The 27,866-nt window shown below is 57.4% G+C and overlaps 7 protein-coding genes across 7 annotated transcripts; 3 read left to right on the top strand and 4 right to left on the bottom strand.

Annotated features, from left to right (window-relative positions):
* Positions 1-115: 115 nt before the first annotated feature.
* Positions 116-7,514, bottom strand: INS49_008851 (uncharacterized protein; the record flags this gene model as incomplete). Its single annotated transcript, XM_043169588.1, has 4 exons — positions 116-6,630; positions 6,685-6,772; positions 6,832-7,390; positions 7,468-7,514. 4 exons carry the CDS (start codon positions 7,512-7,514, stop codon positions 116-118), a joined length of 7,209 nt encoding a protein of 2,402 aa, XP_043027268.1.
* A 4,020-nt stretch (positions 7,515-11,534) lies between these two features.
* On the top strand, positions 11,535-13,593 carry INS49_008850 (uncharacterized protein; the record flags this gene model as incomplete). Its single annotated transcript, XM_043169587.1, has 4 exons — positions 11,535-12,273; positions 12,335-12,880; positions 12,936-13,100; positions 13,301-13,593. 4 exons carry the CDS (start codon positions 11,535-11,537, stop codon positions 13,591-13,593), a joined length of 1,743 nt encoding a protein of 580 aa, XP_043027267.1.
* A 573-nt stretch (positions 13,594-14,166) lies between these two features.
* INS49_008849 (uncharacterized protein) lies at positions 14,167-15,675 on the bottom strand (the record flags this gene model as incomplete). Its single annotated transcript, XM_043169586.1, has 3 exons — positions 14,167-14,572; positions 14,664-15,312; positions 15,390-15,675. The coding sequence occupies 3 exons, from the start codon at positions 15,673-15,675 to the stop codon at positions 14,167-14,169; spliced, it is 1,341 nt and encodes a 446-aa protein (XP_043027266.1).
* A 2,544-nt stretch (positions 15,676-18,219) lies between these two features.
* Positions 18,220-19,932, top strand: INS49_008848 (uncharacterized protein; the record flags this gene model as incomplete). Its single annotated transcript, XM_043169585.1, has 1 exon — positions 18,220-19,932. The coding sequence occupies one exon, from the start codon at positions 18,220-18,222 to the stop codon at positions 19,930-19,932; it is 1,713 nt and encodes a 570-aa protein (XP_043027265.1).
* A 1,093-nt stretch (positions 19,933-21,025) lies between these two features.
* On the bottom strand, positions 21,026-22,519 carry INS49_008847 (uncharacterized protein; the record flags this gene model as incomplete). Its single annotated transcript, XM_043169584.1, has 2 exons — positions 21,026-22,348; positions 22,403-22,519. The coding sequence occupies 2 exons, from the start codon at positions 22,517-22,519 to the stop codon at positions 21,026-21,028; spliced, it is 1,440 nt and encodes a 479-aa protein (XP_043027264.1).
* Positions 22,520-23,697: 1,178 nt separating this feature from the next.
* INS49_008846 (uncharacterized protein) lies at positions 23,698-24,832 on the top strand (the record flags this gene model as incomplete). The annotated part of the gene is made up of 4 exons (XM_043169583.1): positions 23,698-23,700; positions 23,770-23,811; positions 23,889-24,004; positions 24,085-24,832. The coding sequence occupies 4 exons, from the start codon at positions 23,698-23,700 to the stop codon at positions 24,830-24,832; spliced, it is 909 nt and encodes a 302-aa protein (XP_043027263.1).
* A 268-nt stretch (positions 24,833-25,100) lies between these two features.
* Positions 25,101-26,837, bottom strand: INS49_008845 (uncharacterized protein; the record flags this gene model as incomplete). The annotated part of the gene is made up of 5 exons (XM_043169582.1): positions 25,101-25,607; positions 25,665-25,939; positions 26,001-26,220; positions 26,304-26,447; positions 26,517-26,837. The coding sequence occupies 5 exons, from the start codon at positions 26,835-26,837 to the stop codon at positions 25,101-25,103; spliced, it is 1,467 nt and encodes a 488-aa protein (XP_043027262.1).
* Between the last annotated feature and the right edge of the window lie 1,029 nt (positions 26,838-27,866).

Below are 27,866 nucleotides of genomic sequence, written 5' to 3'. Positions count from 1 at the left end.
TTCTGTGGATCGTTCGATCGAGTCACACAGTTTAAACTACAAAACAAATCTGAAATGCCCCAAGCTTTTCCGACTCTTCTTCCCTCCCATTCTCGTCCCTCCTTCCCCTACACTCTCAGTAGATGAATTTGATACTGGATCCCGCAGGCTTCCTTTCCGTAGGAGTATCCAAGCTCACGAGGCTATCCCTCAGTCTGACTACCGACGACTCGGCCTCACTCATCTCGGACACAGACTGGAAAGTGTCTGCGCGCTTGAGGCGCTGAACCACGGGTGACTCCAACGCGGAGCCAATTGGTGCCGCGGCAGGCTCCTGGGCGGCGTGTGGCATCGTCAAAGGGGCGAGTGGGACGGTCGGCGTGACATCGACGGGCTCGAACTCAAAGTCGAAGGCCTGCTGAGGCACCTCCAGTGCTTCCTCCCTGGGAGGGACTACTGAAGCCTGTGGCGTTCTGGGGGTGACATCAACAGGTGCAAAAGAGTTCCTCGCCCACTGCTCCGCGAACTGACGCTCCTGCTCAAGTGCCTCGATTCGTGCAAGCAGTGCTGGGTCCATCATCACCTCACTCTCTGCGTAGTACTCTTCCTCCTCATCCACTGCGTGATCGGCAGAGGTAGGAATCAAGGCTGTGCTCCCGGTTGTGGTTTCGCCAGATGATTCAATGTCGGTTGTGGTCCACGAACGGCCCATGGCTGGGTGAAAGTTGTCGTCCGGGCACGTGGCAATGCCTGAGCCGAAGAAGACAGGATGCACAGCAGCAACATCATACGTGTAGCCAGCAGCAGCAGGGTGTGTCACCATAGCACTGGAGGTCAACGATGACGCGGCGAATACGGGATGGCGTCTTGAGACATCAAAAGGCTTGCCATAGCTCTTTGACACAGCTTCAGCCAAAGCACTGGCCCAGTCCGCAGCACTCGCCTGGCCAGTCATCTTGCGGCTTGGAACAGAGGGGGCAGGGTAGCTGGCAGCTATAGCCTGGTCGAGTGCGGCATCCCACTGCTGGGAAGTCGTCGCCTTACGCGATGGCACCGGGTAGCTGGCTGCAAGTGCTTGTCGGAGAGCAGCGTCCCAGTCCACTTGCGAAGCGGCAACTGATCGATGCTGCCGTCTAGCCAGAGTTGCTGACCTCAGAATGGGGGCTGGGATCCTGGAAGCTTTCTCCTTGGGGCTGGGCATCGGTGAGATCCAGTTGCGTTCAATCTGAGGCGCGACATCGGCGACCCAAAGCGTTGTCGAGTTCAGCTTGTCAACCGGCCTCCGGTCTGCTGCGCGGGGCTTGCGGCCCATGTGAACAGCGGCGGGAGCTTGAGAAGACCTTCTGAAGTCTGCGCGACTGGCATCGGGATTGAATAGGCCAGAGTCAGCCAGCAGCTTGGGTGACACTGGTGCCGACCAGAGTAGCTTAGGTGCCTCGGGCTGGTTGAAAGTATCCACGACAGGGGATGCAGCACGCGTCACAGGAGCGGACTGCGTCCTCGGTGCCCACAACTTGGAAGGCGAAGTAGTTGCCTCGCCTGACGAAGCTTGCCAAAGGTCGGTGCTCTCAATAACAGCAGGCTCGGACTGTCGAGGCTTTGCCCGGGCAGTCGTCTTTACACCATCGTAGCTTTCCCACTCCTGAGGCTGAGGCAGACCGACGGCGTGGTCACCTCTCTTTGGTCGCGAAGTTGCCTGCCAGAGACGCTGGCTTGGTAGCTTCAGCCAATTCCTCGGTACAGACTTCTCAATTGGAGAAGCGTGCCACAGGTTGACGCTCTCGATAGTGGCGGGACCAGATTGTCGAGGCTTCGCCCTGATTGTTGCCGTTACATTGTCGTAGCTATCCCAGCTTTGGGGATGAGGCAGACCGACAGAGTGGTCCCCTCTCTTCGGGCGTGCAGTCACTTGCCATAGATTGTGGCTGGTAGCAATTGCTCTTGGTAGCTTCAACCAGTTCCTCGGACCGGGCTGCTCGACCGGAGGAGCCTGCCACAGGTTGACGCTCTCGATGACGGCGGGACCAGACTGTCTCGGCTTGGAACGCAGAGTAGGCTTGGCACCATCATACTCATCCCAGTTGTCAGGATGAGGCAGCCCGATAGCATGCTCGCCGCGCTTCGGCTTCTCGACCACTTCCCACAGAGGTTTGCTAGGCTCAATTGGCGTCGGTGCTTCTAGCCAATTTTTGGAACGACGAGTATCGGAGGAAGTCTGCCACAGATTGCCGCTCTCAATGATAGCAGGCTCGGCTTGACGAGGCTTTGCACGGACGGTAGACTTGGTGTTGTCTAGTGCCTCCCAGTTGTCCGGGTGCGGCAGGCCGACACCATGATCGCCTTTCTGGGGTTGCTCTTCCACTTTCCAGAGCGAGTCTGTCGTCGAAATAGACCTCGACAGCTCCTTCAGGCCAGGAAGCTCCGTCGATAGCCCCCGTGCTAGGGGCACTTCTAGCGTCTCCTTCGGCGAGGCTGGTTGGGAGGACTCCACACTGCTTGGTAAGGACCACATTGGCGACTTTGATTCCACAGCCTCGACCTGCGACGGGATCCAAAGATTGTCGCTCTCGATCAGCGCAGGTTGCACAGGCATCCGAGGCTTAGCACGGGAGGTCTCTGTTGGTGCATCATAGCTGTGCCAGTCCACGGGTTGAGGAAGACCCTTCGCGGACAACGCCCGTTCCGTACCCCGCGTGGCCTGCCATAGGGCCGACTGCGTCCTCTTGGGCGAGTCCTGTGGGGGAAGTGGGGATGGCATCTCCTGGAGACCATCTGGTTCTTCGATGCCAACAAGGATCGTCTGACGAGCAATCCGAGCAGCCTCCTCGTCATCCGCGTAGTCATCGACCACATAGCTTGTGGCATCATCCGGCGGCGGGAACAGGCTGTTGGTGGATGGGATTTGATCAGTCTTGAGCAAGCTTGCGATTTCCCACAACGTGGATTCATCAAATCCGTCGTCACTGTCCGATCCCATGTCGCTCGAGGAGTCGCTTCGATCTTCTGCGTCTTCGTCATAGTCATCAAAGAAGGATGAAGAGTACTCATCCGACTCGATTTGCCTGGCCCTCGCGTCTAGAGCCATGTTGACGTTCCTGCCACCGGTGGACATGGTGCCTGGCATCGCCATGAAGAGTGACGGGCGAGGTTGCACGGAGGCAATGTCAGACTTCTCTCCCCAGGGAAACTGGAAGATACCAAGAGTTCCTCGCTTGTCCGGGAGTGGCTGAGGATCCTCGACAATGTCTGGCAGCGCTGTGATCCGCTTGCTTCGACGCGGTGGTCGTTGCGTCAGCGGGCGGGATCCGGAGGCGGACCGGGAGCGCTGAATGCCGGGGTTGTAGTAGCTGGGAGCCTGACGCCTTGCAGAACTGGTCGCTTGAGATGTTTCTTTCAGCGCCTGCACTTCGGCTGGAGACCTCCAGAGGCCGGAAAGGTCGGTCCCGCCGAGTGAAGTCGGCTTCTGCCAAAGCTGTGAGGACTCGATGGGCAGCGTGGAACTCTCTTTCCTCTGAGCTGGGCGGACGGAGAGTCCAGGCAGGGGGGGCTCCTGACACGGCAAATGTTGCTCGTACGGTCGCTGTGGCCGAACCCACATAAAGCCGCTCTCAGCCTTGGGCTCCCGACGAGGTGTCCAGAGAAGTTGTGCGGCCCCAGCAGACCGCTCCTTCTCGACCGCCTGATGCTTAGCACGGGCCTCGAGGAGAGCTGCCAGATTGCGCCTGGATTCGATCTCTCCTTCCGACTCATCCGAGTCCGGGGGCGTCGGACTGCCCAAGTCGGCCTTGGCCACGGAGAGGAAGTTCAGACTACGCTTGCGAATGAGCTCGTTAGCGTTCTCCATGTACTCCATCTGTGCCTCTGCCAGCCTCCGCTGCCAAAGACTCGCTCGATTCCTGCTGTCGTCGCTCTCACGCGACGAAGAGCGCGTCGACGAGATGCTACCCATACGTGCCCGGCGTGATGCTCTTCGGTCTGCAGCGATGCTCTCCTTGGATTTGGTTGAAGAGTTCCTGGATAGAGCCTCAGCCGGCGACGTGGGGGCAGCTTCAGAATTGCGGCGGGACTGCGCGGTGGGCGAGACGGTGGAGAACGAATCTCGCGAAAGGTCGTGCTGCATGCCATGCCACCTCGTCTCTTGCTGGCCCATCTCTGCCTCCAAGTCATTCAAAAGCGCTAGTCGACCGTGCCCGGGGCTGTCGGCCGCGCCCGGGCCAGGCTGCTCGTACTTCTTCAGCTGTGCTTGAATCATCAAGAGGGCCTCCTCCGGGGACGGGAGAGGCGATGGTTCGGCAGCTTTGACGAGGACCGCTTGCTTGGCTGTCGTCGGTCGGTCGCTCAGCACCAGAGGAACTGGTGGTGGGCCTCTTCTCGACCGCGTCTTATCGGGTCGCGAAGAGAAACTGAGGGTCTCGTCTCCAACCCGCCGATAGAATTGACCAGAAGACGCTCTTGACGCCACCGGGCTTTCCTCCTCTACATTTGCAGGCGCCTTGCCCTTAGGCTGCAAGTCCCTCGCCACGGACGCGTCGAGCATAAAAACCATCTCCTCGCTATTGGTCATCGCCGAAACGGCCCTCTGGTCTTGGCCAGGGGTTTTGTCCGCCTTCCCAACCTCGATGGCCCGGGCTTGGTGAACTGTCAAGCCTATCTGCTGAACTGGTGCCGGAGAATGGACCGTGCCCCATTCCGTAGTTGCATCGTCCGTGGTGGTGTTATCCGTCGTTGTCGCTGTCTTGATACTAAATCGGGCGGGCAAAATCGGCGACGAAGCTCGCTTGCCATTTCCTGTCGTTGCCATGGACTGCTTCTTCTCATCCACCGGGTACTCCTCGCCCATAACGTCTTGGCCAGCCTCTGATAGAAGACTGTGATATGCCGTGGCACTCGGTCGGTCACGGCCCGCCTCCATGGACACTTCTCGTTGGGATGCCTCCTCTGGCTCCTCAAACAGGCTCCTTGTCTGCACCGACGTCGTTGTCCTCTTGGAATCTCGATATTGGTTATTGTAGCCAAGGTTATCTGTGAGTGTCGGTGAGCTACTTATGAACGAGACAGGCATCCCAGGCAATGATGGCACTGATGATCTTCTGCGTGCACTCCCCTCTGCGTTCGGTGGCTGTGGGAAAAGCAGGGTCATTTTCTCATCGTACGTCATGCTCTTCGTGTCATTGGGCTTCGGCCGAGTAGCGTAGCTTGGGATTTGTTGCGAAGGAGGCAGAGGTAGGGGAGGAAGATTTGTCGGGCTGCCTGGCACAGTCTGCAGCATAGATTTCACGGTGCGGATAGACCCAGCAGACTTCGATTTCCTGTGGCCCTTTGGCGGCGCGATTGGAGGGAAGTACGTATCCATGCCTGATGTATTGCTTCTTCTTGGGATTGGTCTCGGGCGGTGAACAATTGACCCTGAGGTGCCAGGTGTCTCCGGAATCACAGGCGTTGTTGGCGGGCTCGCAGATGCTGTGTTGATAGGCGGCGGGACAGCCGTCTTCGGGCCGCGCTCCTTGGCATCTCCTATGACGCTTTCGACGTAATTCGGGTCGTCATATATGATGTTGTTGACGAACATGACAGTTTGTTGCCTCTGAGGTCCAGATTCACCTTGAGGCCCAGATTCACCTGGCGGCCTCCTTACAGACATTGCCCTCGGGTTCCCAGGGAGGCCATTCGTTGGTCGTCTCTGCAGAGGCGTCTTTGCTGGTTCAGGGGCTGTGGTCTCGGGGGACGGAGGTAGTTGCCGAGACGGAGGGATATCTGTCCTGATAATAACATCTTGATTCTTAGGCAGAGCCCGGGCTGCCGACTTTTGTGGGGGAGAAGGTGGCCGGCTGGTCGCTGAGATGGCCACCGATTGTGCCGAGGTCTGCGAAGTCGATGGCGCATGCCTCGGCGATCTTCTCCGGAGTTCCTCACCGCCGGGCGAAAGTTGAGAACCGGTCGTGACGCCTGTCGCTGATGTGGCGCCATCGGGCAAAGCGGGCAAAGACGCCTGCCCAACCACTTCCTTTCGAACGGTACTCGTGGCCCGCAAAACGCCCTGCGCCGGCTCGATGGCCGTAGCAGCGGCCTCGTTCCGAACAGCCGACGAGCTTTGGCTCTGGCTCGCCAGGAGTGCTCTCCTCTCTTTCTCTTTCCTTGCTGCCGTGTCAAGATCGGTTGTGGCTACCTTGTCCAATGGATTCGAGCCGCCCTCCTGAAGGACAGGAGCTGATATAGCCAGTTTCCCGACCGTGATCGTCTTCGCTGGCCCCGCACCAGCGTTCGAAAACAGCGTCCTGGGCTTGTTCGGTAGCCTCTCCTGCTGCTTTCCCTCACGAGGGTTGACGGGTGCCGGGACCGACCGCATCGGAGGGAACAACTGGCCCTGAACTGGAACTCCACCCATGCCCTGTCCTGACATCCCGGGGTTTGTGATGCTCGGCAAGCCCTGGTTTGGAAACGGTACTTCCCTCGGCTGGACGAATGCGGTGCTGGAAGTAATCTGCTCGTTTTTGAGGTCTTCGTATCGACTCGGCGGGTACTCGTTGGAGGCTGAAGTGGAGATGGACCGTGCAGTTACAATCTGTCTCGGTGACGGTGCCTCTGGTACGTTCCGGTCTCTATCCCTCGGCTTCTGGTCTCCGAACGCGCTTGTGCTCGCAGTTACAATAACTATCACGGTCAGGGGACGGTCCGGAAGGCATGTCTAAGTGTAAGAAGGCTTACTTAGCAGGATGGTGAGACCACCAGCCGGGACGGTGCTTCTGAATATGTAGTCGGTAGTGAATATGCCAAGCAGCATGGCTACACTCGTCTGTATGCCTGTCAGTATACACCATGATGACAGGCCTGGTGGGTCGTGGTAAGACTGACCGCCATCCATATTGTCAGACCAATGAGCGACGCAACAACAGCCTTGCTTCGGGCCGAGTCAGGGCCACCGTCTTGCATTTTCTTGATCAGCCCGACAGAAATGGCCCGGCCGGCCAAAATCGCGACAATCACCGCATCCACCACTACTAATGCGATGGCAAGGGCGAGAACAGATGAGACCGGCACACAAACGGTGTTGAACTGCGGTCTTGAAAGGCCGACGAAAACGGCCCCCAGGACGAACCGGACGCCCAGCAAGACCTGCGGGATGATCTGGCCGGCCGACGCCTGAGTCCCATCGTTTATAACCCAGAGAGAATGTTGTTCAATCGAATATCGGGCGAGTTGGTCAAAAATAGTGGTGAAGATGATGGCGATCTGGCACGAATTCTCGGCGGACGGATCTATTAGAGTTGTAATGAAGCCAACTTGGGCCCAAGTGGCGGCGCTGAATAGAAAAATAGCGAGGACCAGCCTCTTGCCGTCCCGAAAGATCGACGAGCCATGGCCCCTGACATTGAGAAATAGGGCCGCCGATGCCGCGTTGACAACGATGCCACTGTCGATGCCCATCAGCTTTGTTCCGACACCACAACCGCCATCTCGTGCCGTCGGGGAGAAGGGGCGAAAACTCACAAGGCGAAGGCGGCGACGAGGGCCGAGGTGGTTCCAGATATCGCCATATTGGCGACGCCAGCTGGCGAAAGGGGGTTTGAAGAAAAGCCAGCCCAGTCAATGGGGAATTCGAAGCGAACGAAAAGGGTATCAAGAAAAGCATCAACACTTCATCATTTCGTGATCCTCCGCACAATCAACATATCGACGACACTCTCACGTACTCGCGCCTGTCATTCTCGTCACTTCCCGTTGTGAGTGATGCAGTAGAGAAGTGAGTAAAGGGAGAAGAGACGGCGAAACTGGGATCACACAGGACCGGACGGGCAGTGTCAAGCAGCAGTCACGACAAAGTGGGGACGCTGGATCTGAAGCATGCGAAACTAGGAGCGGAGTGGATGCTGCAGATGGCAGGGAAACATTGGCAGCCGGATCTCGACATTGAGGGTGCTATCAGGGAGTGGCTCCGACGATGGTGTGGGTATGTTAGGGAGGCCCCATCTCGCACGTCGGACTGGTACCTGGAATAGACTGGCCAGCCATCCCGGTAGCGAGGATAGTGTGAGGCTCAAACCCGTGGGACAGGGACAAGGCTCGAGACGAGGCATGCCTCGTTGATCATGCTGGGCGAGGGAAGCGCCACGGCAGGCTTGGGTGACTGGGTGAATGGTGGTGGGCGCCAAAGATGGGGCAGGCGCCTGTGGCAGACAGCAGCGATGCGGCGGCGCCAAGTCTCTCAGAATGGAAGGTGGATGGCGCCACCGGTGTGGCATCGTGACCCATGTTCTCTGTGTTTCACTTGAAACCCTAGACGTCAGAAGCGAGCCGGCCCAAAGCTCGTCGTCCGGTCAGGGACGAGGTTTAGCCGGATTTGGAACGATCTCCATTGCATCAGCGCCATTCAGACCAGATTGACTTTGGTGGCCCTGGCCCTGGAGAGTCGATGTGGGTGTGGATGGACTGTATCCGGGCGATCCTGAGGCCGACGGGTTCTGCGCAGCGCCAGTGTATATGTGTGCAGAATCGCAATGGGGGCCAGTGCGTTGTAGATAATCAGAGGGAGGGAAAGAGAGGGCGAGAGGTCCGTGTGGCCAGGCAAGGGTCCAAGGAGCAGCCGGCAGCCGAAACTGACAGGACTGGTGAACCATGTCTCGCTTGCACACCTGCAAGAGTAGAACGCTACCGGACGGTCGTCGCGAACCACGCGGCAAACAGGCCAAGGTTCGTTCTGCATTGGAACAGCCGGCTGCAGGAACGGAACAACGGGATCCAAAGAGAAGCTGTTGTTCAAATAACCCAGAGGGAGGCAGCCGCAGCGAAGCTACGAGACCGGACGACACTTGGCCTCGTGGATGGTGGTTCCGAGCGAGAAATGGCCTAAGTTGATGGTGATGACACTTTAATTGACTGTTCACGGTTCACGACCTCGTCATCCGTCGCCAATCCGATCGAGCAAGGCAGTCGGTCAATCTTGGGTCGTTGCTTGGAATGGACTCGGGCGTGCCCGTTGTTGTTGCAACAGTAGATAGGGTTTTGGCCCAGGATGATCAGAGGAGACAGTTGAATTCTGCTGACCACGCCGTCCGGCGATTGAGTTTCGGCTGGGCTTTGGGGCGGAACAAAGCACACACACACAGGACCCGGGCTCGCGGACCGTTGCACCTGCAAAGTTCCTCAAGGCTTCCAGGCTCCTTCCACAGCTGTTGTCAGTTTGCGTGCTGTCTAGGCGTGCAGTAGTGTATGGCAACGGACTGAAACGTACGGCCGGGCCGCTGGGAGCCCCGTGCACAGCTCTGTTTCAGTTCGCGGCTAGTACCAAGGTACAAGAGAATCGCCTCCGTCCGCCATGCCGCTTTGGGTATTTGATTTTCAATGCTTTGGCTGGAATCCTTCGGCTCCGGCGGGGTCTTGAGGCTCAATATTCTATGATTTAATCTCCGTTACACAGGAATATGGTGTAGACACTGCTTCCCTGGCACAATAAGTCAACCTTGGTACAGAGGCAGGCTCAATCTCACATTTCTTACCTCGGCTACCCTCCCCCCTTCCTTTTCTGGTCTAGGAACCAGCCCCCTTGAGGCCATCACACACTTGGCCACACCTCATCAGCATCCACACTTCTCAAGCGAGCAGGGCCCAGACCAATGGCTCTTTTCTACTTGTCTGTTAACACACGGGCGTCGGTTGATCTACCCCCTAGACACCAGCTGTCATGTTTGATCCACAATGAATCTCGAGCTCATGCTGCAACGAGGAGACATGATTTGCAGACTCCGGTTGTTGCTGCACTCAGTTAAGAGCTCAATGCTTATAAAGAGTCACGGCACCCGGAAGATTCGTCAGGAAATGCATGAGGCCAGCATGACTAGTGAGCTGCTTGAAGGTCTGCCCCTACTATTCCCCAAATCGACGGCGGGTTGAATTGATAGTCGACACTTGAACACAATCAATCCCTGCCAAACCGACCAAGTGTATGATTTCCGGGAAACCGACCCAAGCTAGGAATACAGACGTTGAGTCGCGTTGAGAACCGGCTTAAGGTAAGACATTGTTGTGAAACGGAACATTAGCCTCATGTCAGCTACTCCCTCATGACATCAAGCATGAGCAGGGCTTGGCTTTAAATTGTGTCAAGACCATGTAGCTAGCATATCCACCTGCTGACTCGACTTGATCTAATTGTTCATGATCAGCTAAGAATGAAATGTTCATTCGCGCTACCCCATGATTCACCAATACAAGCTCTCCAGGCCGGGTTGACAGCACATCTGGCCGGCCTTCTGTACCATTCTGAGGACCGAGCCCACGCTACAATCTCCAGAAACGCGCCCGAATGGTGCAAGGAACATTCCTAATATACATGTATTGAAAACATATCTCCAGCTTCCTGTCATTCCCTGCCTCGAAATTATTCTGTCGCCATCGGTTGCCTCCTCGGCCACACCGCGGCTCAAAATACTACCATACCCAGTAAACCTGTGTGGCATGTTGATATCGTTCCCAGGCAAGTTGTCACTTCCAGAAAGCTGATCGAGGCCGGTAATGCGCAGTGGTCTTGAGATTGCTGAGATTGACACATTTCCTCGCCGCGGTGTGATCAGTTCCTTCGTAGGTAACGATACTTATCCCTTACTTCTTCCACATTGATGATGGAAACCCCGATATTTGAAAAGCTTGAGCGATGGCCACAGATCTTGTCAAAACTTCCATGGATGGCTGTTGGTGTATCCCCTCGAAGCATTCTAGTCCAGATCGACTCCGGCCTCAAGAGATAAGTTGCGGTCGATGAATGACTAGAGGCAGAGGAATTTTCGAAAAGGTGCTGGGCAAATCTGAGTTTCCTGTCCTGTAGAAAGAAAATTAAACGTTAAGACTTGATGAGTCCATTAGGCGGTGTAATAAGGCATGTTTTTAGCAAACAAAATGGCATGGCTTGGGCGAAAGATATGCAGCAGAACAGCAGCTACCCGAGCCAACAACATGTCACTGACATTGCTCTACCAATGGGAAGCAACATACTGCAGCTAGTTAGCAAAGGAAATCCTTGTTGATGGATGGCCCTGTAAGAAGAATCGATCTTGTACCATATCTTCTATGCTGATGAATGCCGCCCCACCCCACCAGCATCGCTCTATGTCCCTTGAGGAGCGATACATGTATGCCATGTGCTGCCACTCCTCTGCCGGATTTTTCTTGACATCTGCATATGCTTGTAGGCACTGCTTTCTAGGATTTATTTTCAAAGTATGGTAGATGTCCTTATGAGGTATTGCAATTGTCGCTACCCATTCAGCCTTGCAAACTCAGAGCCACATCCCAGCTCGTGGCTTCCCTTCAACGGGAAAATTCACCCTAGAATTCACTCGTCATTCACTGTCAACACTCCTTGGGGCCGTTCCAGCCTGCCAGGCTGTGCTGTTGTCCTAGTGAACGAGAGATTTGTGCTGGTAGTGTCAACGCCGTTTGGCCTTATCCTGCAGCAATGCTGACGGGCACCAACAACAACACGAAAGAATAGCTACATCTCAATTTGATTACTGCCATCCAGAACAAACCTTACAACCGCTTCTACTACGGTTTCTACGAAAATGTTGAGCCCCTCGCCGAAGCCCAACGAGGCAAAGCAATCCGGCAAGCCTTACTTGAGCGCCCGAGCTGCCGAGCTGAAGCAGAAGCTGATGCAGAGCCGACTGCAGGCTGCAAGTGCGCAACCTGCAGACATGAGCTCCTCAGAAGGCGTGCCAGGCCAATGCAAACAGCAAAAGCAGCCAATTTCAGACGGGGCCGAACCCGTCCAGACCAAGACATCTGCCCTTGATCAAGCACAATCCATCCCAGGCCTGTCCCAGGGGACTTCACAATCCAAGAAACCGTCCAATTTGAATGCTCCTGACCAACTTAACGGCAATGACAAGGTACAGGGCTCTCCAGATATTTATGAGAAATTGATGGAAAAGCTATCATCTCCAACTCCATCCAAGACCACTGGCAAGGATGCAAACGACATCACGATGACCGTCAACGAGGTCGGACGCGATATAAAGGCGCCCCCGGGCACAAACGCCCACGCGGCCGCAAAAGCCAATGAGAAACCCGACAATCGTGCCCGCAGCAAGGCCCAGCGAGGAGGCGACAGCACCGCCAGAAAGGAAACACCTGCATCGCGCAGTGGTACCAAGAGCCCGGTGGTCCCAAAGGAGAAAGCCAGCACGCTGTCGTCGACTGAAGAGGGCGAGATCACTAGCAAGCCCCCGGCCCCCACGCGCAAGATTCCCGTCCAGGAGTCGACGCCCAAGCCTGCCTCGCGCAAGACGACGCCTCCCACCCGTGCCCCGACGGCCACAACCATTGTGCCAACTGAGCCGCGTGCTGAGCGCAATGTGTCCAGGTCTCGCGAGACCAAGCCTGTGCCAAAACAAAGAGAAGAAGACAAGGGTGACACCGGCCCTGCTCATCCATCCGCGTCCCAGCCCGACGGCAAGCGCGGACATGGCCGTCGAGGTTCACCTCACGCCCGCCAGGGCAGACAAGGCGACGACAACACCACCAGGGGGGGCCTACATGGCGCCACCGCCGCCGTTCCCCCACCATGTATATGCGAGGCCCGGCCGCGAGCAGCGTCCCCACCCGACCTCCCCAGTGGCGTCGCTGCCGATCGAGGACCGCGACTGGGAGATACAGAGTTTCGACTTCCGGGACCGAGACCTCCGAGACTGGCTGCGTCTGACCGGCTGGGACAGCCGTGGGTTCCGCCTGGGCGAGCTGGCCCGTCTCCGCCGCCAGGAGCAGATCGACCGCGAGAGTGCCGAGCTGAAAGCGGAAGGCGAGCGAGAGAAGGCCCGGCTGAAGGAGGAATTCGCCGAGGGTAGCAAGGCGAGCCACCCGAGCGGCGCTAGACCGCGCCCACTGCTGCTGCCTCCTGCGCCGCCCCGGCGTGCCGAATGTTAAGCCGGCTGAGCATAGGATGCTTGGCCGGTACCCGGTGACAGGCGGAATCAAGAGAGAGCGCGGCGAAGAGAGTGATGGCGACGCAGATGGCGACTCCTCCGCCAAGTATTACCGTACCAACCGTAGTCACCGTGGATCTCGCGCCGGCTACCACGGCTACCACCACCGCGGCCGCGAGAACTCCAGACAGCGGCAGGCCCGAGAAGGTACCCCGACTTGCTTCCCCTAATCTCCTTCTCATTTCCCTCGGCATACCACTCAACGTTTCTTCCCCCTTCCCTTCACAATCTTCATGATGCCCCCTCATCCATGCTCAGGCCCCTCTGCCTCGCGCCAAGTGCGCAGCACACTGGCACCACATGCCCAAACACACTCCTTTGTCCCACTGCTAACTTGCTCTCCCCAGACCGCCAACGAAGTGACAGGTTCTCTCCTTCCCGTGATTTTGCCGATAGTCCGCCCTCGCAGTCCCATCCTCAGCGTCACCCGCGCCAACGCTTCCTGAGCCCGGTCGGTCACCCGCTGCCCCGCGATGAGTTCGATGCCCAGCGCGCGATCGACCGGTACGTGACGCGCGACAGGCAGCCGCCGCGTCACCACTCGCCCAGACCCAGCAGCTCTACGCCCTGGGGTCGCGGCCACAAGTCCTCCTGTTTCCACGAGTCCGAGTATGGACGTCTCTCAGGGCCCCCCAATTAGACTGAGAGAGCCGGAAGATGTTCACTGGGACGCTGGTGAGACATTATCCAGCATGGACAAAATCCAACAGATTGCAATCATATTGGCCCTCGGCGAGAAGTCAATGCCCCCGGGTTGGCCCCCGGGTTGCGGACGGGGGCCGGATGGACGGCCCACTTCTGCGAGTGTACGATACATTCACGAGAAACAGACTTCTTAGATAGCATGCGCCACTTCAAAGCAATGGCTTCGTCAGGCCTATATGTGAGATGCTGGAAGAGTAGTTTGACGCAATGAAATCCTTTTCTTTCAAATGAATGGAAGACCCCTTGGTGGGCCTCGAGGTGAGAATTCTCACATGTGAATCATTTGTTCGATTGGAAGAGGAACTTGTCTTGAAGGATTGAAGGGGTAGACTGAGAATGGTGCGGCCCCAATATTTAATATCACAGCACTGGGATACTTGGAGAGTTGAGGCTGCAAGAATAGCTGGGGCATGATGTGATAGATCACTGGGCGCTGATAGCCGCCTGCTGTGATTTTCAAGGCAAGGTCAATGCTGCAGCAACGCAGGACAACTATTGTCAGGATGTCTCAAGCTGGAGGCAAGAAGGAAGCAAACAACACGGCCTGTATGGAAGCATACATGATCATGAAGACCACAAGCCCGCTGCCCATGTTCCTCGTCTTAGGGCTCCTAAGGCAGGCCGCAAGCCACCAATACCAGGCCGGGTAGCCTGAGGACAGGCGGGTGATGATCTGGACGTGATAGCTCGTAAAGGCCAGGGCGACGAGCGAGACCTGAGCAAAGACCATGGACCTCACCACCAAGACAAGGCGGGAGCTGTCAAGGCCCGAGGCCGACCCGTGGCCCCTGGAGATCCTGGAGCCCTGGAAGAAAAGATCTTTCCCGCCTTTGCCCATGACGAAGAGCATGGGAGCTGCAAGGGCGAAGAGTGGGGCATTGGACAGCGTCCAGTAGCGGAAAAAACCGGTGTTCCTGTTCTGCGGTGTGAGCGAGCGGACGTTGCTGATGTCCGAGGCCACCGTCATGTGGCCCGCAGCCTGTGGGTTACTCAGGAGATTCTTACCAATACTGGCTTTGGACATAGTTGAAGATGCTGGGCACGAGGTGGGTACACCATGGCCTCGCTTCGGAAGGCGCGGAAGCGGTGGAGCAGTAAGTCTGGTAAGCAAGATACTGAGGGACGACGGAGCCGGCAGCGACAGACAGGCCGGCGATGCCGAGGACAACCAGCCTCCGGAGGTAATCGGGGGTCTTGCTGTGATCGAGATCCTCCGTCAGTTGATAGAAGGTCGAGAGAAAGTCGAAGGCCAGCGGGGCGCCGTTGAGTAGGCCATTGGTACGGAAATAGGTGGCGAGGCCAAAGATAAGGCCGGCGAGTAGGGTCAAGGCGTCTCGAGGAAGCGATGAAACAGATGTGCCAGTCCTGATGCAGCTCTTGACCAGGAGCAGCCAGCCGGTGAAGGACAGCAGGGAGCAGGCGCTCTCAGCGTAGGGGGCGGACAGGAACAGGCCGGCCGGGGACAGCACGTGCAGCAGGGCAGCAGCAAGTGCCCATCTCGAATCCCTCCAGATGTGCAAGCCCAGCTGGTAGAGGACCAGTACGGACAGCAGGTGGCAGGCGTTGGAGAAGATGACGGCGACCAGAGCCTCAACGTGAGTGCTAGGGTCGGGGGCAGTGAGCAGGCCGAACCGAGGGATCCGTAGGGCTGAGGCTTCTAAGTGATTAGAAGCTTGGACTTGGTTTTAAAACTTGGGCGGACCATAGGCAGGAGGAGCGAGCGTTATTTACCTCGGATGATGAGGGAGATGCAGTTGGGCAAGGCGGACCCAAAGGCCCACTCCTGCTCGAAAAGGTAGCCTCTCTGGGCGGCCTTGAGGAAGTAGATGGCATCCCAAGAGGACAGCCGCGTGAGCAAGGTTGGCGGGCTGCCGGGGACGAGGAGGCTCGAGGAGGTGTCGTAGGTCGGGCCCACGCGGCTGCCGGCAGCGATGGCGAACAGGACGGCCTTCCACGAGAGGAACGTGGCCGTCAGGGTGGTGTAGGGAGAGCCACTGTTGATGCTTGTGGCGGCCATGGCGGCGAACGTGGTGGAAAGGACCAGAATGCTGCGTGGCTCATAGCAGTTAAGCCCTACTTGCTGTACACAAGATACTGTAGACAGACAGACAGACAGACACAAATAGAGGATAGCATGGGGCACGACCCCCCTGAGAAGATCGGGCCCACAGGCTGTCCGTTATGCCAGGCATGCCCAGCGCGTCTGTGGGTCTCCACCACCCCTGCTGTGGCTTGGGTGCAGGCCTCGGCATGTGCCGAGATTTGGGCAATCAAAAAGTCGACGAAAAGAGCACCAACACCTGACGCCAAAAATATCAGTCGGCGCCACGAGGCTGCCGATTAGGAGGCCGGCTGTTGGAGATTCCACCGGCGCGGGATTTGGGCCCCTGAAGCCTCTGGCACCTGCAGATGCTCATCTTGTGCCGACCTACCAGTCCAGTCCGCCTGTCTGTGCCAGCTACTGTACTTCAAGTACGCACGTAGCACAGGATTGACCGTGGACTGGTGGCAAACATGTGGGGATCTGAGCACATGGGGATCCGTCTGATGTCTGATGAGGGAAGAAGAGGCCCAGGATGGGGCAGGATGGACAGCTGAAACACACAGGTGCACACTCACTCTCTCTTGTTCCATTTGTTCCCGTTTCGAGGTCTCGTCAAGGGCCCGGAGGCGACTTCAATCTCCACGGCTATATCCGCAGCTCCCCCCACCCCCATCGATGGCCCTGCGGTTGTGTGGTGTGTCCAAGAACTGCCGTGCCACCTGCTACACACCTGACTGACTAGTCTGGCAGTGTCTGGTCAATATCCCCAGATTGCTAGATTGCACTACTACGGTAGACCACCACTAGGCTTATTAGTCCAATTGACCGGCTGCTGCATGTGCTGCCGGGCTGCACGGTGCAGTAAAACAGACCAGACGAGAAGAAGTCCGTCACCGCCCCTGACGGATGGATGATGGATGGAGTGACGGATTGTATCGTCAGCCATCGGCCAAGAGCCAACACACAGCAGCCAACATCCGAAGTCCACAACGAGAGTAAGAAGCGGGCATCTTGACAAGTCAAATCAGGCCAGATCAAGGACTCTTGTGCTGTCAGGTCATGTCAGCCAAGCAAGCAGGCAAGCGAGGGAGCACAAGCAGGCCAGGCAGGCGGCACACAGTGACAGTTGGGGAAATGCCCTCGCGTGCCCACCGTGCCCGACGCCCAATTTAGCTCAACTGACCCCCTTTTCCCCCTTCTCATTGGAACGGGCGCAGCACAGCCGAGTGGGCACAGTGGCATGCCGACAGGGACATGCTCGGGATACATTAGGAAAGTAGCTGCCTACACGCACATGACGGATCTTGCGCGCCCTCAAGCTCAGCTCACCAACTTCCCCTGCCACTGCCGCGGTCCTGCACCTCGGGAGGCTTGTCCCACCCGCTGCGACTGCGTGCTGCACTCCCACGCCATAATCCCTGGTGGATTGGTGTCTTGTATTCGTCTTCGTTTCCGCACTCCGTTTCTTCAACTCCTCTTCTCTGCCTCCCTCCTGCGAGAACAACTCAGCAAGCTCCTCATCCTTCTCCTGATCAGACACACCGACGCCAGCCTTTCTCAGCCCATCACCAGCTCTGTGTGCCCTTGTTACCATTTTCGTGTACGCCTGGAGCTCACCCGCCCGCCTTGCACCCCTGACCTGCCTCCTGTCCAGCCTTCCCGCCCTCTTCCTGGAGAGCCCACATTCTGTGCAGGGACGACGCGTCTTCCCGCTACAAGGCATCCCGGTCAATATCTGCCACCCTGCTGTGCAGCACTCTGTCTTTCCAACGCACTGGACGGGGTAAGATCGACCTGCCACCGGGTACCTGATGACCGATGACAGGAAGGCCTCGACAATTGGGAAGCTTAACTTTGACAACCAACCTCCGACCCCGTCTTGCTGATCTCAGTTTCTGTCGTTCGATCTCATACAAAAACCACACGCGCCGGCCTCCCATAGATGCCCGACTGTGACGCCACACCTTGAACGCTTTTTTTCCACCCGGATCCACTTCACACGCTGTCCAGCAACTCGATTCTCCGAAGAGCCCAAATCGATATCTAGACCGCCATCGGCCTCGCAATACCGTCCTGCCTACACAGTACCTGGCTAGTAGCTATTGTGCTGGACGGACGCCTTTGCCTTGGTATCCGCCAATTCCGGCACCAATTACCAGCCAGCCCTACCAACAGTGCGCCCCATGATCGCGGTTGACGGCGCCCGGCCCTGGGAACGAGTGACGGAATCTCTGGGACCAGGACGCAGACCGGGACGGACCAGCTCCGCAGAATTTTGCACTCGCACTTTCGTTGCACCCGAGTTTCGCTTTGGATTTGGATTTCGAAGCTGGACTTCCGGGAGTCACGGAGTGGAAGGGGCCTCAGTCACTCCTTCTACTTCTAGGACGTGAGCAACCGCCGGTCGCTCCTGCCCATCCTGCCCATTTCACACTCGTCTTGCCAGCCCGTTGCGTGTTCATGTGTACTTCTATGTGTATGAGTTCCTAGTACGGTGTATCGACTGCCGCCAGCAAAATGTTTCTCCACGCTGGTGCCTCCCTTCACGGCCACGAGTTCTCAGGCTCGGGAAACGGCCACCCTCCACAATCACCTACACACGCGCCCCTGCAACGGAAAAGACCATATCTACGATCAGCATTTCCAGCCCCCATACTCCGCTCCACGACAACGCCGCCTCACGCAAGCACATGGCCTCTGCCTCAAACGCCCAAAGCGACGAGACCCGTGTCTGAAGTCTACGTGCGACCCGTCACCGATGTGCTCGGAGACCGTGCCGCCGCCCGGAGATCTGTCCCTGCCGCCCCCGTCGTTCGTTTCAAGGAGCCCGAGCCGCTTGAGACCCCCAAGTCCTCCATGACAGAAGATGAGCCATCCTTCTACGACTCCGATACTTCACAGACGTCCTCGGCCGCCCGGCCTAAGCGGAGGAGAGCCACCCCTCGCAAGAGCAGCCACTACCTCCTTGCCCTGCCGGCTCCCAAGCGGGGCTCCAAGAAGCACCTGTTCAAGAACATCCGCCCGAGGCTGCTCTTCCAGCTTCAGGAGCTCCCCGGAAACCAACGGCGGCCACGGCCGGCGATCGATGTGTTTCCCGCGTCCGTCATAGCCGGGCCCATAGTCACCGCTCGCTATATCAACCTCTTCCCTCGCATATTCGGGGTCAAGGGCGAGCTGGGCCCTCGTGATCTGATCTTGCTCAAGTCCGAGGACTATGACACCGGTCTCAGTGACTCGGAAGAGGAGGATGAGCATGTCGGCGGCCGCCGCGAGCCCCTTGCCATATTGAGCCCAGTAAGGGGCCAGGACTGTGACGAGATTGTGATGGAGGACGGCACTGTTTGGAGGGCAACTCCGGGTCCCAAAGGCAACTACGAGTTTGTCCACATTGACAAGCACGGAATCACGCAGACTGCACGGTGGGCCAAGCGGAACTCCACCAGGAGCGTCTCGAACCAGAAGAGCGCAAACAGGCTCTCGTCATCGGCTGCTACAGTGGCCAGCGACGCCACGTCTGCCGCGGAGCCGACCGATTACAAGTACACATTCAGCCTCATCAACCCGCAGTCCAGGCGCCACCCGATCCTGGCGAACTTGACACCCAGATCGCTCGAGGTATTCGAGGACTACACGACGGTGTCGACATCACAGGGCCGCTTCCCGCCCTCTCGCCCTATGAGCTACAACTTCGATTCAGCGAGCGCCAGGGACCCGCCGCCGTCCCCTTTCTCTGCTGATGAACCCTCCGCCGAGCGCCAGACCCACGCAGTGGATGATGAGACCAAGAAGCTCATCACTGTCACGGGCCTCTGGCTAGCCCTGCGACTCGGCGGAGCGGCGCCCGACTCGGCCGAGACGAGCGATGCGGGCGCCGCTCACCCGCGGGAACCGTCCGTTAGCATATCATGCGCATCCCATACGCTCAAATTGCCCAGGCGGTCGACTACGAGCAACATCAGCAGCAATACGCCACCGCCGGCGCAGTCTGGCCTCAGGAGGGCAGTCAGCACGGGCGCGGCCTTTATGCAGCGGCGGATGCTGAAGCAGTCTCACTCCCAATCGACCGAGATGGGCGGCAACACGGTGGTGTTACCAGAGAAGCAGGCCGGTGTACACAGTGTAGCGGGCGATCACAGAGATAGTGAGAGGGAGACGAGTGCTGGCACAGGATGTACACCTGTACAAAAGCAGACACGGAGGGTGAGCTGGCTTAAGAAGCTTAAACACTAGGTGTGTCTATGCATGCAGCCTGCTAAACCCTAGGGAAAGGGAAGGAAAGAAAATTATGATACCAATACCCAATTGAATTCTATACATACGACTTAGCTGCATGATTTGTCACGATCCTTGCACTGCAGTGGACTTTCACCAAACAATATGTGATTTTTATGACTGGATATGGACGGCACGTTGTCAGATGTGTGCAGTCAATTCCTGATCTAGAGTACTGTACAAATGCACACGGTGACACCAAGATGAGAGCGGAGAGACAACCTCTCCATATCCCCCTGGTTTGCTGCCAACTTTGTCATGGCTCAGTCCCATGAGCCAGCTGCCCTGCCAGTCCGGAAGACATGCATAAACCACCTACAGGAACATGATGCAGTGATAAACAGAGCCTTGGTATCAAGGACAAGAGCCCTTGCCTCCGTCCCCTGAGAAGGCCATACTGTAACAACCCCAATTTTCCAACGCCGCAAACTGGGAGGTTCTCCGACTCCTGAGGACCATGAGATGCAAAACAAACAAACAAGGTGTGGATATGAAAAGATGTCGATGCCTGCTTGGGGGAATTGGGGAGGGACGGTAGGCTAAGGGGCCAATGCGGGTTTGTGGTGCTCATGTAATTGACGAGATGGTCTCGAAGCAGCTTTTGACAATGTCCGTCGGGGGTTTCGCAGACAGATTCGAAGAAGAAAAAGAGACAATACAAAAGGCAATTCAAAATCAACAATTAAAGCCATATCTTCGGCTATGCAAACCGCGTGGGTGAAGACGGTGGCAATGGTGAAGCCAAGGGTGTGAACTGCTTCGACTCCCCGATCGCAACTTCCGCAAGGTCCCGCATCTCTTCAGCCTGTCCGTCGAGGGTCCACCCTGAATCAGTGCCGGTGCGTGACTCCGGGGCGGCGGCGGCGGGGACTTGGATCCCATGAAATCCGGTGCACGGAGACGCGAGGAAGTTGGTGCGGATGCCCCAGTGGTCCTGCCCGGCTTCTTCCTCATCTTCACCCCCTGGAGAAGACAGCTTCGATGGCTTCCAAACGGGCGACAGGTTCCAAACGTCAGCCCCCACCACTTCCGTCTGGACGTCTGGCCCCCTTCAGGCGCCCCCCGGGCTCTCCGCCGCAGCCGTGTCCTTCGTCTCCTTGGGCCCGGCCTCCTGCCGCGCCCTGAGCTCCGCGTCCGAGGGGGGTATGAAGGTCGGGGGCACGTCGGGCACCTGGATGACGGGCTTGAGGTCTCGAGGGGTCAGGTCGGTGGGGTTGCCGGTGGCAACATCGATGAGATCGTCGCCCTCGACCACGACCTCGCGGTTGACGATGCGGCGCATGAGGTCGGTAAAGGAAGAGCCTCTGAACTTCTCATTGTCGCTTGATACCATGGTGTTCAGGATGCGTGCAGCATATGATTGAAGTTCCATGTCCTCCCGCCTCTTGAGGTTAAAGCGGTTCCTGGGTTCCAGCTGCGACATGACTTTCGGGTCACCCTCCCAGCGCTTAGCATCTAACTTCTTGGCATGTTCGGTCATGATAGCGTCGTGATCCTCGCGGTCCTCGGGTCCGTGAGCAGCCACCCACTGATCCATCTCCTGCTCAAATTCCTGGTCGTATGCAGCGAACGCCGCACCGAGAGCCTCCTCTGTATTGGCTGCCAAGGCAAGGTTCTGAGGGTAGTGGCTGAAAGGGAGGCCGTTCGGGCCAGTCTGAGCGGTGCCCGGAGCAGCATAACCATATGGGGCAATATTCTCCTGCTGCGCTGGCTGGTCCCTCATGAGGTGCTGGCCACCTTGCGCTGCGATGCCGGCTTGACCAAAGCCTGGAACCAAGCCTGGAGCATGGGCGGGCATCATGTGGGAATGGCCATAGGGAGAAGCGATAGTTCCTTGCATCATGGGCTGACGGTTGGAGTAGGGGTAGCCACTTTGTGCTGCAAAGTTGGGTGGACCATAGCCTGGAGTGTTGATGGGCACCGCGCGCATGGCAGGTGTGTACAGGTTGGCTGGGCAGTGAGGTCCTGCGTTGCAAGTAGGATTCAAGCGCAAGACTTCCATCTCTTTCCTCAAAGAGTCTTCCTCTTGAGCACGTCGAAAGTCATTGACCCAGGACGTATTGGCTGCCTGCAGAGCTGCACTTGGGCGCTGATGGTCGATTCCGCCACGGCGGTCAGGAATGGGCGGGTTGACATGTTTCTCCAAATCGATTTGGTCCCTGCCATCCAAGGGGATGTCGACATGGCCACGATAGCGTGACTGGTACTGCATCCAAAGGAATGGGTTATGATTGGGGTTTCCTCGGGGCCTGACAAGGGCTGGAGCAGTGGCAGTGGGTTGAGGATTGGGCTGAGGCGAGGCACCAGTGAACTTGGCGAAAGACACATCTCCAGCAGCTGCATTGGCCGTCTCTTGGGTAGTTGACCGGAAAGACTGTACAGGTCAGCTTCATTCCCCAAATAAAAGGAGTCCTGAGGTGCAACTTACCCCATCGGCAGAGGCGGGAGAGCCTGCAACACGGTCCTGCTGAAGGGTACGGTCGCGGTCGAGATGTCCAACCAAGCCCTTGGTAGGGGCAGATGGTCCACAGAGGTTGTCCGCCATGCTGATGATGGTGACTGGGACTTGAGTGGTCGACGTGTCTTTAAGTGACGATAGCCTCAGACCGTTAATCAGACCCAGTGGTCGTTGGTCGTGATTTCGTGCTTGCGATTTGATGCTTGTGATTCGGTGATCACGATGCCTGGAGGTGCCAACAATGTTGTAATGAGTGCCAATACACACACAGTGAGAAGCGACCACACTGTGTGGTTGAAAAAGAGAAGATTGCAGCTCTTCCCGTAGGAAGTTCAAAGTTGCTCGAAGACAACTTATGGAGGTCCTGGGTTGAAGGAGGGGCGATCTTTGGACAATAACAATGTGTCTATTGTTTGTTTCCCACACAAATTTTCCCACTCAGGAACATCGGACGAAGAAACTCAGATACCGCAGCTTTTATGGCATCAGCTTTCATGTGTAAATGCGTCTGATTTATGAGAAGGGTGTTCATCCACGGTAAGTGAGGGCACTCGAGGGAACCGGTCTCAACCCTGAGACTGACCGACCGACCGACTGACTGGCTCTGAGAGCAGAGCCCATGGATGCTCCGTGTGTCCCAGTCAAGTTTCCGGGGAGACTGCTAAAAACATAGAAGATAACGATCGTTTTATGTCCGGAATATCAGTCATGGCAGTGTATGTGGTAGAAAGAAGAAGTCAAGCCCATGTGGACAGTCGCTGGAGGCAAATACCGAAAGCCAGGAGCCGAGGCAAAGGCAGTCAGTCCGTTCCGTCAGCCGGCCGTTGGCCTACCGCATTAGACGCATGGGAGAGGTACCTCAGTACCTACCCGCAGCAGACACTCAGGCACTTTGCAATGGCAGGGGGCTGATGCTTACATACACACAAAGCAGGCGGAACCCTCCAGTTGACGTCGCCCTGCCCTGCAGGGGATACCTAGGTACCTAGGTACCTACCACCTTGTCTGGCCCCTAGCAGTACATAGCTAGAAGATTACTGTGGTGGATTGAGAGTTAAGTAACTGCTTGGTTTAATGGACAGGACAGCACGTCGCGAAACCGCCCACCTCCCCAAGACTGCCACCGCGAAAACCAACTTGTTGTCATCCTCTCCAGTCCCTGTGCCAACCTCAAACCCTCATTGAGTTACTTAGACCTTCCTTTTTATTCTCCTTGAAAGACCACTTGATCGGCCTGTCCTCGACCGTGCCGTCTCCCCGCCACCATGGTGTGTATTGCTGCGCCCACGATGCCCCGGACCTGCATCGAGTTGCGATTCTGACCATTGCTACTACAGGCGACTCAGGTCATTTCAAACCCCGGCCACGATGACATGATAGTAGGTTCCATCTCGAACTTCCAAGGGGACAACCACGACCTCTCTGCCGAGCTCAACCTGACCGTCTCGCCTCCTAGCACGATGCCGTCCTCGATTACTACGGACGCCGACTCGCGACATGTTCCTCGGACCGGACAATCAAGATCTTTGAAATCGAGGGCGAGTCTCAGCGATTGACGGAGACACTCAAGGGGTGAGTATGACAGTTTCCCGTGCCCAGTCAAAAGACACTAGCCGCGCACATCACAGACAACTGACGCGCCCGGGCAACAGACACGAGGGCGCAGTGTGGTGTGTTTCCTGGGCCCACCCCAAATACGGCAACATCCTCGCCTCCTCGGGCTACGACGGCAAGGTCTTCATCTGGCGGGAGCAGCAGGGCGCGTGGCAGAAGATCTTCGACTTTGCCCTGCACAAGGCCTCGGTCAACATCGTCTCGTGGTCGCCCCACGAGTCCGGCTGCCTGCTGGCCTGCGCCTCCTCGGACGGCAACGTCTCGGTTCTCGAGTTCAAGGACAACAGCTTCGAGCACAACACCTTCCCCGCCCACGGCCTGGGCGTCAACTCCGTCTCCTGGGCGCCGGCCACCACCCCAGGCTCCATCGTGTCGAGCGCCCCCGGCCCCGGCGCCACGGGCAACCGCCGCTTCGTCTCTGGCGGCTGCGATAACCTCCTCAAGATCTGGGTCTTCGACCCCGCCAACAACAGCTACAAGCCCGAGCGGGAGCCGCTCTCGGGCCACACGGACTGGGTCAGGGACGTGGCGTGGAGCCCCACGGTGCTGCAGAAGAGCTACATTGCGAGCGCGTCGCAGGACAAGACGGTGCGCATCTGGACGTCGGACCCCGCGAGCCCCGGCCAGTGGAACTCCAAGGTGCTCAGCTTCGACGCCCCCGTCTGGCGCGTGAGCTGGTCCCTCAGCGGAAACGTCCTCGCTGTTAGTGGAAGCGACAACAAGGTCACGCTGTGGAAGGAGAACCTGCGGGGCGAGTGGGACATTGTGAAGACACTCGAGGAGTGAGTCGAGGGGTCGCGAGGCGTTTGGGGTCCACCGGACGGGAATTGATAAGTAAAAAAAGAACAGGGACAAGCCAGTCATAATTTCAGCCTGTTAAGCTCCGCGGCCGTGCTTCAATACTATTTTCCCACATGAAGCTCCGCCTTGATTTCTGTCTACCAAGAACATTCAGTCCTATCGTCTCCTGGAAATCCATCTCCAAGCCACTTTTGCCCTTCGACGAGGGTAGTGCAAGCCGGCAAGTTAGCATTATGAGCAGTTGGTTGTACATTTAGGCCACGGTAAAGAACACCCCACAGACCACCGACAACGCAACAGCCAGGCCCGTGAGGAAGATGGCTTCACCACCCGGCCGATTCCTACCCGACCGCGGCGCAAGGTTCGGGCTGGTGCTCGACGTCGGCGTGACCAGCGTACCGGTTCCCGTGGCCGTCCCCGTCTCCGTGCCCCCACCCGTCGCGGACATCTCGGACCGCTGCAGCACGTAGATCTCGCCCGTCGAGTCCGAGCTCATAAAGAGGCGGCCCTGGCTGTCCCATGCGAGCCCGACGGGGCGGAAGCACGAGTCCGGGCATTTCGACAGGTCCGCGTTGCTAAGCACGTCGGCCGTGGCGCCACTACTATCGGCCCGGGCGGCGGGCGCCCCGGTGGTGCCGTCGAACTGCACGCTCGACAGCACGTAGCCCGTGGGGTCTGTGCGGTCCCACGAGCCGTGGAATGTGATATATGCCGTGGTGCCGTTGCTGTCGAATACCATGTCCAGGGGGGCTGTGTGAGCCTGCGTTCACCCGTCAGTCTTGGTTTTTCCATATGCTCGAGAGAGAGAGAGGCTTACTTGGAACGTCAACCGGGGCGGGACATGTTCCCGCGCGCAAGTCGTGTCGTTGAGTGTGTCGCTGGGGTTGAGCGCAAATTGACTCCCGACGGTCAGGTTCCCTTTGTCTGGGAAGTTATCGGTACCCCAGAGGGCAAAGCAGTCCGGATACCCGTAATTGCCGCCCTGGTCCTCCGTAGAGTCGTTCAAGAATCCGTGATAATTCATCTCTTCGCCGGGGTTGTCCTGGTGGATATCAGTGCCGCTCCTCTCGATCTGATCCGCCGAGTTCTCGACTGATTCTCTGTCAGAATTGCCCCATGAATTCAAAGGAGCGAGTAATCGAGTGTAGCATACCGCTGTAGATTCCACCCGTGACTGGGTGCTCGGCAACTCCAACGCTGTTCCTCAGGCCCCAGCCCATCAGTCTACCCTCGGATGGGTAGTTGTAAGGTCTCCCATCAGGCAGGTTGCCAATGTCAAAGGCCCGGATCTGTGAGATCCCGGAGTCCAGCTGGGCGGCACCGAAGTCCAAGTTCTCGGCACTTCCTCGAGACACCAACAGAGTGTTGTCGGCCTTTCGGGACAGCAACAACGTCCGTGAGACATGCTGAGGCTGATTAGCCACTGACAGGGGAAAATCACACACGGGCGGCTTACATCTGAGTTGCTCATGTTGGTTACAAGCGTCTCGCTGTCTCCCACAGTGCCAGCAGCAGCGTCGTACGGCCAACGATACACCTCGTTCGAGGTGGAAGCATACAAGGTGCGTCCGTCGGCCGACAGCTGGACGGCATGATTCAGCTAGACAGGCAAAAATTGTCAGCAAATTTGATCTGACCTCTCACGATACCGAAGTGCAAAGACACCCACGTCCGAGTTCTCAACCACAGTGGAGGTCTCGTTGACAGCCAGGCAGGTCCCGCCGTTGTCAGACAGCGTCAGGCGCACGATGCCAGACCCCTGCTGGACGACGAGCAGCGCGCCATTCTGGTCGAAGGTGAGGCTCCGCGGCTTCTTCAGGCCGGTGACGATGAGCTGGGCCGTCCATCCCGAGCCGACGACGGGGGCTTCGTACGAGGGGGTGAGGACCGTCGGACAGGCACCTGCAGCAGAAGTTGTGGACTGGGCGGAACAGAAGGTGGTGTTGCCGAACAGGGCTGCGAATGCGGCGAGTAGGCTGAGAGGCTTCATGGTTCTTTCTTGGGAGATGGCAAGGGCGCGGGAAAGCCAATGCCAGATGGTTGAACAACCAGGGCAGCCCTCGCAAGTAAGATGCTTCCCTTTGATGGAGTTGGTCTGGGCGGGGGACGCTTCTCCAGTTGACTTCCAGAAGATCAGTCGCCGGGAACTTCCAAAGAAGTAGCAATTGATTGCTGGGTAGTTGCTCGAGAAGGAGGAGATCAGGGTTGGTCGAAATATCTCAGGCTCCCCTCTCTTAATAGTTCGTCCCTATGTGACAGGAACCTGGGTTGACATCGGCAATCGCCAGATACGCAGTATCCAAAATGATGTTGTCGTTCTTGCGAGCAAGTCCCTCACACTTGGTGACCTGATGTGTTATGTATGTGCCCAACACCCCCTCCCATTATATAGAGCCGGGTGAGGTATACAGCCGCCCAGTGCTGAGCAGCCAGAAAAGATCTAGCTCTGCTTAGTAGCGTCATGCCTTGGGATCCCGGACGCGTACACTCCCACATGCTGTAGTGGTCGGCGCAGATCTTGAAACTCATGCCAAGTGAGGTTGCCGTCGATCCCAAGCCCGCGGTAAGACTTGGGGAACTCGACGCCCTAACTGGTCTCTTGAAGTCTATAGAGATTCATCTCGCTTATTCATCTGTGGTATGATTGCGAGAATGTAAAAGCACTCATTCATACAAACGGCTTCAGAAATATCGCAGGAGGATATCCCGACTGCCCGAACATCAGTATCTGCGGAGTACGTCTCTCATCATAGTTGCCCGGTTTTTTACAGCGACCAGTTTCAATCGCCCAGGTGTGGACCGGCTGTGCTCTCTTTGGATGCACCGTCCTGTGTCTGTAGGCTTAGCCCCCAGGCCACCAAGCCATTAACCAGTCACCCTACCCCAGCTTTGACAACGAGGCTTGGTAGTTGATGTCATCGCCCGATCTGGGGTGGGTTTTCGACAGCCGCGAGCCGAATTACTCCGCCTTGGAGGCGAGCCGTATGCAAGCACTATAGCTGCGAGCTCGCTGACCAAG

The sequence above is a fragment of the Diaporthe citri genome, assembly GCF_014595645.1.
Source record: "Diaporthe citri strain NFHF-8-4 chromosome Unknown scaffold_3, whole genome shotgun sequence".
In the NCBI taxonomy this organism is placed as follows: domain Eukaryota; kingdom Fungi; phylum Ascomycota; class Sordariomycetes; order Diaporthales; family Diaporthaceae; genus Diaporthe; species Diaporthe citri.
The sequence above is the reverse complement of the archived record's forward strand: the minus strand, read 5'-3'. Positions and strand labels throughout refer to the sequence as shown.